The 11,232-nt window shown below is 41.9% G+C and overlaps 1 protein-coding gene across 1 annotated transcript in view; it reads left to right on the forward strand.

Moving 5' to 3' along the window:
• LOC109468853 (mothers against decapentaplegic homolog 6-like) overlaps positions 1-10,847 on the forward strand; it is a 43,357-nt gene extending 32,510 nt beyond the window's left edge. The window contains exon 4 of the mRNA XM_019767215.1: positions 9,970-10,847. Coding sequence (XP_019622774.1) covers positions 9,970-10,520 — 551 coding nt within the window. The 3' untranslated portion in view covers positions 10,521-10,847. The remainder of the gene's footprint in view (positions 1-9,969) is intronic.
• The last annotated feature ends 385 nt before the right edge of the window (positions 10,848-11,232 follow it).

Consider the following 11,232-nt stretch of genomic DNA (forward strand, 5'->3'; position numbering starts at 1 on the left):
TCGTAAGGCTGAAATCTGTGTGCGCTTGGCTGGCCGTTAAAAGGGTGTAGGTGTGCATGTATTATGATAGTTTTTCTTTTCATTTGGTTTTTAAGATATATTCTTGAAAAAAACAAAAGAATGGCACACTTACAAAATGAGGGCACAGATCTAACAACAAACCTTCGACATCCAATCAGAAATCTATGGTTTATTATCACAAAAATCAACGAGAATCCATGTAATTTTTAATCACAAAATAACTGCAATGCCTGCAAGAAAAAGAATGTAAAAGCCACTACATGCAAATTTTTGCCATTACAGAAATTAGTGATTTCATTCAACTAGGTTACATCTCAACCAATCAGATAGCTATTACTTGTTGCCAGGGCGACAGCCGTTGCCAGGGCAATGACACCTGTTACTAACCCAGCAACACCTTCCCACAATGCCCTGCAAGTCCGTCCCTTCCAAGGGCTGTTCAGAAAGAAACAAAGCGGACGGAGGAAACCATTTTTCTTCCAAGACGATCGTTTGTCTCAACCCTTTGGTTCCAAGAAGCTCTCAGGGAGACAATCTTAAAGATCCCAGCTCGGCCATAACGTTGTCTGTAACTCTGAGGCACAGACTCTGTGTCTGCCCAGTGCTCAACTTTAGGACAGGGAAGCACCGTTTCATTCTCTAATGTCACGAGAAAGACCAGTTAGTTTCTACTTAACCATTGGGAATCACGGACAAGGTCCAGCCCAAAGGCTACTTGTAAATATAAAGGAAATCGTTAGAAGAAGTGTACCGTGGAGGAGGTGTTAAAGGCTTGGATTGTTAGAGGGATGTTTTCTTACTTTGCAAGACGTTATGATTTCATTTTCATAATTTTTCTTCCTAGAACTAGTAGAAGAAGTCATTGGGTCTTACTTTGGGGAATATGTGATGAAATTTTTACCTGTTTTATTGAGGAATTATTTTGCAAGATTTCTAACTATTTGCATGTAATCGTAACATCAATTTGGTTGGTCGTTTTGTTTCATTCTATTCATTATTGCAAAGAGTTTCAGATAACCATGGACACTCTAAACTTGACACAGATAAAACAACTCAGAGAATTGACATTGAAAGACACTAGAAGTAATACCGGGGCTCTGTAACATATTGCCAACTTGGATGTGTAAGAAATCCTCCCTGGACACTTCCTCTAGGAAGGAAACCTGGAAGAATTAGGTTTTGGCGACATCTTATCGATCTGTCCTGTTGGTTGTTGGATTGATGGATGGATGGACAGGCAGGGAACAGGGGATTGTGGGCCGGCGAGTGACCTGGGCGGCTCGGAGCCTAAGCCAATTACCCCAGGATCCAGGGCCAAATCACTTCACTGTCGGCAGGCAGATTGGAGGAGAGAACTGAGATTCTGTTTGTCTGTGAATCTTTATAAGGGGGAGGGTTGGAAGGACTTTTCCTTCTTATGCATTCTTTCTCTGTCATGTATGACATGCTTTTTCTTATTCTTGGTCAAAGCTTTCAGGGCCAAATCACTTCACTGTTGGCACAGAGATTGGAGGAGAGAACTGAGATTTCGTAGCAGTCAATGTATAAAGTACTGTCATTGAGATGCTGTAGCTCTACTTTCTTTTCCTTCATATGTATTCTTTTTTGTCATGTAGAATGTGCTTTGTCTAATTTTTGGTCACTGATGGAAGATAGCTATAGTAAAAACCTAACTCCTTTTTTAAAAGTTTATCCAGTTCCTTGGTTTATGATATTTATGATATTTAGATTTGTATTATGTAATATTCGTCCCGGATGTCTAACCTTCGCTGACGTTTCTCAGATTGTGTGTCAGTGTCAGTTAGATGTGCAAAGGTCTATATAACTTTTACCATAATGTTTTTTGCTAGTTTGATACTGAATTGCAGGTGCCAAAATATCTGCTTGGAGATTGTGTTTTTAATGCTTCTTCTCCCTCTGTATATTATATACCCTTGGGACTGCTATAAACAAATGTTGCACCACTAATTATTAACCCTTGTCCTGCGGAGCCCAACAATTGTTGTTCTGCACATACAGTACCATCTATATAGCACCCTGTATAGGTACGATTTGGGGGTATTTCTCGTGCAACGCATCACACCGCAGCGAAACGCAACAAATGCGGAAGTAACTATGCCACTGCAGGGCAAAAAATTTGGGGGTCTATGATCTAATTAAGACATAAAATTATGGAAAAATATTGTGCCAGGAATGTCAGCAGGACAAGGGTTAACACGCCTATTCTACTACTGCTCTAGCCACACACACACACCACTCCCCTGTTATACTGATCCGCCTCCTTTAGCCATTACCATCTTCCTTACACCGTCTTTAAGGTAAAGAAACCTGACCTCTTAGACATAACACAGGACAGGGGCAAGACTGGAGTGTTTGTGGGAGGGTTTTCTTGGTTGGGATGTTGTGCTAGGGATTCAGAAAGGGAGGTTTTCGGAAAGGCAGATGGAAAAATTAGGGAGCTCGTAGGAATCTCGGAGCTATTTCCGTGGTCTTTGTTATAAGGTCAGTTTAAGCACGCCAGGGTCATGCCACCCCTTCCCCTTTTCTTTTCTTACCCCCTATTACCCCTCCAGGGTTACAATAGGGGGGTATACCCAACCCCTCCCCCCATGACCCCCCTATAGAAGCCCTAGAGGATAGAAAGGGGTACTAAGGTGTTGGGTTTCAGAATAAACATAGCTTTGCCACCGGAGAAAGAGGATATGCCTTGGGTTTTGGAGAGGGGAGAGAGGACAAGGTGCATGTGACTTCAGGTGGGGGAGGGTGCAAGGCTGGCGGAACAGCCACTTCATTGGCCCTAGTAATGTTATTGTGTGTGCGAACCATGACCACGCTGGACACCACTCTGCTTTGTGGGTCCCCTCTCCTTGTATTTTCCTCCTCGGGGCAGCACAAATTGAGGACAACAAAACCCTGCACGGGACAATTTCACCTCATTTTACCTACAGTAATGCCGATACTACTGACACACAATTATATACATTGTACACCTCTATGCCTTTCTTAGATGCTAAGAGATAGGCTTCTTATAAATTCCGGGTGATTCTTCAAGCCACATGGGGAGTCCCCTATTTATAAGAAAATTTATCTCCCCCAAAAACCCCAGACAGATGGACAGAATGGGGGACTACAGGGCCCTAATTTTCTCAATTAGTGCAGGAAAGCTCAGCGGTCTGTCAACCCAAACTGCAGGGCAGCCATCTTGAATAGCACAGGAGATCCTTATCAAGACTACTTGAGATTGTGGGGCCTCCCATTCAAGATTCGGGGGACGCTTTGGGGCGCCCTTTTGTCTTAGGCGTGCTGTGTCTTAGGTAGAGAACATTGACAGTTGATGCTTTGGCAAGGTGTAGTCATTCTGTATCATAGAACTCAAAGATAAAGCATAAGGGTCTGTTCATATAGTGATCGTACAATGGTGATCATAACAAAGCAGCTACTGTAAGACAACCAATGTCTTATCTTTCAAGACAATCTCAGAAGAAACAATTCTCAGAGAAGACTTTCCTCTCTCATATAAGGGTCACACTATTCACAACTTGGTATGAGAGTGTAGGCAAACCGGTGTCAACTGTAAGACTGTTCAAAACTGTTTAACATGTACAGTCGAGTTGTCAACAAACAGAGCAACTTGAAAACTACTGAATACATGACAACAATTTTCTGCTCTTATTCACTACTTATTCCAAGGAGGAATCTGCTCAATTTTGGGATAGATCTGACTCGAGACAATCTAGCAATGTCTTGAAGAAGTTTGAGAAGCAACAACAAGGCACCCCCCCCCTCCCCTATCGCTTACACATTACAGTGTCCCAAGATAAGAGTGGGTGTGTTAGCCCAGCACAGGTGATATGGTGTGGGATAGTGTGTACAGGGTACCTGCCCTTAGAAAGGCCCGCCACTACATACCACCAGTAGTGTTTGCCTTCGCACTCACTGGTCTTCCCGGCGTGTCTGTTAGAATTCTTTAGAAACACCCCTCCTCAAAAAAATATGTAGCAGAAAACTCATCAGGTTCATTTCTTGAATCTAAGAACCTATAAAATAACTTGTTGCTGTCTGAGTAACAGAGTCTTAAGGTGATTGATGTCGCCTCGACCTTGGAGATCTTGAGATATGCCTGTTTACTGTATGGAGAAGAAAGTAGGAAGAATTGATAGCTGCGTTGCCTGGCACCTCAGAGTTTCAGCTCAGCATCTGAGGAATTCTTTCTCAGGGCTCAAAATTCATTTTTGGGAATAGGTGCACTGGTGCACTCATCCTAAAAAATTAGGTGCACAAAAAATATTTTGGGTGCACCATATAGAATGAAATAAGTATAATGTCAGCAAAAACTAATATGGTTCATTTCTAAAGAAAAGTACTGTAACAATAATTTTATTATTTTTCAAGACACTTGGATGTTAAGCATACACTGTATACTAATACATTTAACATCTTTTTTATTCTTTACATACGAAAACTTTAGAAAATGTGCACCCAAAGAAAAAAATTGGGTGCACAGCTCCAAATTTGGGTGCACATGCACCCAGTATTTCGAGCCCTGTTTCTCCATCCTTCTTGGCGAACAGTATTAAAAATAACGGCTTGTACCCTGCAGTGTGGACCGTGATGGGTCTATGTCTGCTTCAGGTTGTCACTGCACAATATACTGGAGGAAAATTGTTACATTTGTCACGGTGGTGGACTTATCCCCCCAGGAGAAAACCACATTCATTCCTCCGCGTACGAAACATTGTCAGTGATGTTTCAACGCCTGTGTGCGATGCGTTCTAAGCACGGCGATTCTTGTTATTGATTGTTCCATTATTTTGCTATCATAAATCGTGAAAGTCGGCCTGTTATTTTTTGACAGGCTGCGGTTTTGGGAACCTTTGACCGGACGTGAGCTTGTGACACGTTTTTTCTGTCGTGTTCAGAAAGCCGTCAGCGATTGTATGTGAGAGATGCGTTCTGTTCTAAGCCCTAGTTTTTGATCAATCCATTATTTTGCTAGATAATAAATTGTGAAAGTTGAGCTGTTACTTTTGACAGGCTGTGGTTAATGCTACCAACAAGTCGGGTGGGTTCTTGCTACAATTCTTCCTTCGCATTCAAACATTGCCAGCAATCGTACGTGTGCGATACATTCTATGCCCTAGTTGTTAATCGATTCTGTTATTTCACTTAATTATAAACCGGGAAAGTTAAGCTGTTATTTTTGACAGGTTGTGGTTTAGGCAACCTTTGACCGCCATGTCAGATCATGGCGTATTTCGGAGGGAACGCTGTCAGCGATACGTTCTAAGCTCTAGTTGTAGATCGACCCATTATTTCGCCATTATCAATCGTGAAAGTTGGTCCGTTGTTTTGACACCTTGCGGTTTAGAAAACCTTTGACCCGACGTCAGATCTGGGCACATGTTCTTCCACCAGTTAATCCTCTGCATATTTAAACAAGCTGCCATTTTCTACCTTTGAAAGGCTGCCCTCCTTTGTCAGTATACGTGTGTGTGTTTGAGTGTGTGTGTACGCTCGGCGAACGTCCGTCTAAACCTGGTTAGTGTAGGGTGCAAGGTACAAAATCTCCCACTACGAGTTACTGTTCAGTTTTGGGTTTGTCCCATGCCCTCTAGATCTGTAAAATTTGACTACTTTTGGGACTCTTTCCTTGTCTAGTTAACTGATTTTCCCAACTTCTTGAAAGCCCTACGCACTTGTTACTGTTAAAGTTTGAAATATTTCCTGATTCAAAGCAAAGCAAGGTGTAACTACAGTATATTTACTCCCTAAATGATCTGCGTGTACAAAGATATACATGTGGATTTTCCCCTCAGACTCTTGTTTTTATTTTGGTGTTCTAGTTCAGCAATGTACAACCAAGAAATTGAATTTGCCTGGCCTCATAGCATGTTTACTTCTTAAAGTCAACTAGTTGAAGATTTTACAGTTTTCAGCCTGTTTTTCCAAGTTTGAAGAGTTCCCAGTTTCACCTGTCCTAAAGTAAACCAAATCCTTCCCCCCTTTTCCTGGCCCCAGGTTAGGAAAAGTGCCCCCTCTCCTGGTCTTTCTCACTGTGAAGTGTCCAAAATGGCTGCCCTCAGAAACGCTCTGCTATTGGTCAGTTTGGAAATGCCTGCCATCTTGGTTTGATAAAAGGGGGCCACCCTCCGGTCGGTCTTGCTTTGTTCCTTCCCCGCAGCTCATTAAAGTGATGGCTTGTTTTCGCAAAGTGGTGCAAGAAATTCTCCCAACATTACTGCTTAGAACTCACCACAGAAACATGGTAGGCTGTCTTGTGTGTGTGTGTTTCCTACCCTCATTCAACAGTGCATACGTAAGATTGAGTTCATGTCATCGGAAAAGAATCTTTAAAAGAAAGCCTGGAGGGTTGGACTCCCTGTTAGGGTGACCTTCAGCGCAGAGGTCACACAAGACATCTCCTGTAAACTAAGAAATAAATCAGGGCTGTCTGTTTACTCCTTCGCCTGGCTGGCTGGTCTTTTGGTCTTTCTCACTGATAGCAGCCATTAGGACAGTTTGCTAGGACAACAGTGCTAGTGGGCAGGGCCTCATTCAGACCACAGCCACTTACAAACAAATAGTAGGGACTGGGGAACAGGCTGGGTATCTGTGTCATAGGGCCAAAGCAACAGGATTTCTTGTTCCTCAGATATCTTGAATTGGTAAAAATTGAAACCACAGCCACTTTACAAACAAATAGTAGGGACCAGGGAACAGGCTGGGGATCTGTGTCATAGGGCCAAAGCAACTGGATTTCTTGTTCCTCGGATTTCTTGAATTGGTAAAAATTGAAACCACAGCCACTTACAAACAAATAGTAGGGACCAGGGAACAGGCTGGGGATCTGTGTCATAGGGCCAAATCAACAGGATTTCTTGTTCCTTGGATTTCTTGGCTTGATAAAAATTGAAAACAGAACAGCAAGTGTGTATGTGGTGGGTTCCAAACCAGCAACATTTTCTGTTGAAATGTCATGGTTTTAGAAGATTCTGAGAAAGGCAAAACCTGTAATTTAAGTGTATAGAAAACAGGGTTTTGATAGTAGCCAGCCATTTGTATTCAAAGTAGTATTTTACAATCATATTCAGATAGTTTGTTGTATAACTTTAAGCATTTTAGCACCTTTTTTCTGCATACTCTATAGGAAAGTCTATGCTATTACTATTATGGTAGCTTTCTATAGTATTTAGCCTACAGTATATGGTGGCTCTTAAGGTTTTATGCATTTGCTCAAGTCAAGTCAATTTGTGAATGGCCTTGGCCACCACTTGTTGTAAGCTGAATCCATTTGTTTTAGTTCCAACTCCACTATCTGAATCTCCCGACTCCTTCCCAGAATGCACTGTCATCTTTTCCCCTTTGCAAAAACTTCCCTGACCCTCCCATGACACCATGTGTCGGGCGCTCTGATTGGTTGGCTCGGGGTGATGGGGCAAGGTGCTGTCCAATGTAATTTGGTCTTCCAACATGCACCTGTCAGGTCGGATGTAGTTACTGATTTGTATCTGTCCTTGATGCTTGTTCCCAGAGTCGTGTGGGATTGATACTTGTTCCCAGAGTTGTGTGGGACTGTTCAGCCTTTTGTTAGCAGGGTACAATGTCTTTAGCCTCCACCAGGCCTTTCTAAGGGGTTGTGGATAGTAAAATTTGCTAAAATTAGGGTGAGAAACTGGCCAGGAGAGTAAGCCCATGGTAATATTTTAAATGGAAACTTATGTAGGCTATTTACTCTCCTATTCCTCAAAGTTTTATCATCATGCAAGTTTTTACTAAATGTAAAACTGTATTGTATAAGTTGGATCACTAGAGATCGCTTAAGTCTAAAAGAGAAAGAAAAAAAGGTAATCCCTACCCTAATTTTTTCAGGACTGAAACAGGAAACACAATTTTTTTCTTAGGCCCTACAATGCCTTATGTAGAGCTGGTACATGTATTTCGGTTGAACCTGACTTAAATTGTAATGTATAAACTGGTTGTATTATAGGAGAGGTCTGGTTGCCTTTGTTTCAGACTCTCCTAGTTATATACATAGTCAGATAAACCTGGTCATTTCTCTGGCCACAGATTGTCATCTCTGTGTTTACGCTCCCCTCAAATGAGAGCGATAAACGTCACATCTGATTGGACGTCTTCTTTGTCACTCCCGTAGCGCGGGGTGTTCAGTTTCGCCACGATAACTTCGTTACATCAACATCTGTAAAAATCACACTCCCAAATTAATCTGATTTTGTGGGCACTTCCTTCCTACTACTACCGGATTAATTTACACAAATTGATATTTCGAAGACGCATTGGCAGGGCCTAAGAGTGGTTTATCCTCGAAAATCCTACCTAATACGGATTCATGTTTACTTAAGTGGAAATTTAAGTCACTTTGGTTCTAAATAGCAAACGGAGGCTGCCTTAAACCGATCACAATAAGATTACGCACAGTAACACGATTTAGAAAGCACACATTTTGAGTGCTGTACAAGTATTAGAAAGCATTTAGATCTCCTCGAAGCTTAGCGGAATGTTTTATTGTCTCAAGGAAATAATCTTACACCTAAGAGGATCGGAATTAAGAATAAGAATGACATTAGAACTTACAAAAAGCTTTGGTAGTGTTGCACAGGAATAGGAAAGCACTTACATCTCTTCTAGGCATTAAAGAAACCTTTTATTGTCTCAATATCTTGATCTTAGAGCCAAGGACATCACAGGTAAAACTACTAATGTTATAACTTTAAAAAAAGGGTTCAAAGTTCTGAAGGGTTCAGAGTATCCGAAAGCATTTGTAGCATCATCAAGCATTGGTTGATGTACAGTGTAATTCACTGTTTCTTAGTATCATAATCTGAATCTCCCATGCTACTAACTGGAAACAGTCCACTGTTCACAGTACTTGTTGAAAAGAGCTAGGGGAATTTTCTATACATGGTGTCTGTCTGGTCATGACCAGTGGAAGAGTAGCTTAACTGTTCATTTGTGCTTAACACTTTCTAAAAACACCTATGATGTACGAAGGTACAGAATGTTCAACTTAAAAGTTTTCCAGGGCTGTGCTTTTCCTCAGCTGACACTTCTGTAAACTGTCGCTCTTTTAAAAAGAAAAATGTGCCGTTTTTGTCAGACAAAAATTTCCATTGTGGTACCCCTGTGATTGATATAGTAATAGGCCTGGTGTGGGAATGTAATGTGGGCAGAGAGAGGAAACAGTTGTCTAGAGAGTTGGCAGTTCTTCCCGGGTGTGTGTTTATAGGGAGGGCTTCTGGTTTGTGTGAGGACAGTTGAGTTTGCGTGGGGACACAGTTCCTGTTGGATGCAGTGCCAAGTTTGTTACCTCCATGAAAAATGGAGGTATTGTTTTTTTAATTTTGGTGTGTCTGTGTGTGTGAGTGTGTGTGGTTGTGTGTGTGTGTGTCTGTGTGTGTGTGTGTCTGTGTGTGTGTGTTTGTTTCTGCACATTTGTATTCAGAATGCCTTTATGGATTGTGATGATATAAGAAAAATGCCCCCTAGTGTGCTGAAACAGAAAAGCAACATACATTTTGTATAACTTGTAAGATGTGTCCCTTACTTGTTGTTGTGTAAGGTAACTTGTAAGACATGAGACTTACCTTGTCTTCCTTTCTTGTGTTTTGTACAGACCTTGTGAAAGATTGTTTAAGACATGAGACTTATGTTTAGAGTTAAAACCTTTGATCCAACACAAAAAGTTTTGACCAGTCACTCTGGTCTTCCTCAGTAGACTGACCCAGTGAAGCTTGTCACATGGCTTCTTTAAAGTGTGAAGTCAACACTGGGTCAAAGGTATCTGGTAGACATTTAACTACCAACACAGATAAACTTTCGTGATAATGTGAGACTTACATTGTTTTCCTTTCTTGTGTTTTGTACAGACTTTGTAAAAGATTGTTTAAGACATGAGACTTACCTTATCTTCCGTTCTTGTATTTCCTGCAGACCTCAGCGACTTGCCAGGATCGGGCAGGAAGCGGTCCCACTGGTGTTCCATCGCCTACTGGGAACACAGGACTCGAGTTGGCCGGCTCTTTGCCGTTTACGACGCCAGCGTCAATATCTTCCACGAACTACCTCACGGCGACGGCTTCTGTCTCGGACTGCTCACCAGCGGCGAATCCCACGAACGAGAAAACGTGGTCAGAACTCGAAAAAAGATCGGCTACGGGTTGACGCTGTCGAAGGAACCGGACGGCGTCTGGGCGTACAACCGGAGCGGCCACGCCATCTTCGTGAACTCGCCCACGCTGGACGTTCCCAACTCCAGGACTTTGATCGTGCGCAAGATTCCGCCCGGATTCAGCATCAAGATTTTCGACTACGAGAGGTCGGAAATGTTGCAAAGAACTTCGAACTCTGACCTCCTGGACGGGCCGTACGACCCCAACTCGGTTCGGATCAGCTTCGCTAAGGGCTGGGGCCCTTCTTACTCCAGACAGTTCATCACTTCATGTCCATGCTGGGTAGAAGTCCTACTCAACATCAATCGATGATAATTGTATAGCCCTCTAGATCTAATATAATATTTTATATACTATATATTATATAAAAAGTGTAAAGAAAAGACGGAAGCCCTTTTGTATATGTAATTATTTATGTATGGTGCAATGTTTACATAAAGAGAAGAGAGAGAAACGCACTTTGCTTACCTGATGCCTGGAGAAGAGAACCGGCCCGTACAGTACTAGGAAGGAGAGAGAGAAAAAAAGGTTAGTTTTTATGCCGAGAGTTGTACAGATCTGTTGGTACAAGCCTGGTCAACATGGCCAGCAACAGTCACAACCATCCAAACAATAAAGTCATGGTTTGTGAGAACGATATCTGACCGTCTCATTGTCTTAATGTGTAGCTGTATCTAGTCTCCACCAGACTCCTTTTGCAGGTTGAATGAATAGTAGAAATCAACTGTAGCTTTCCTGGCCTATTATATCCCCTTTTCAGGTCAATTTCTACTATTTATTCAGCCTCCAAAAGGAGTCTGGTGGAGACTATATATGAATAACAGAGGTTAAAATTGACATAATCGACCAATACCAAACAAAAATGTGAATAATGATAGAGATACAGGAATACAGAACAAAGACTCAATTTCTGACAGTGGATTCTCTCCAACTGTTGTCAGAAGAAAACAAGTTTCAAGTTTACTATCATAAAAGTTCATCTGTGTTGGTAGTTACATGTTAACTTTTGATCCAACACAAAAAG

The sequence above is a fragment of the Branchiostoma belcheri genome, unplaced genomic scaffold (assembly GCF_001625305.1).
Source record: "Branchiostoma belcheri isolate BF01 breed outbred unplaced genomic scaffold, Haploidv18h27 scaffold2, whole genome shotgun sequence".
In the NCBI taxonomy this organism is placed as follows: domain Eukaryota; kingdom Metazoa; phylum Chordata; class Leptocardii; order Amphioxiformes; family Branchiostomatidae; genus Branchiostoma; species Branchiostoma belcheri.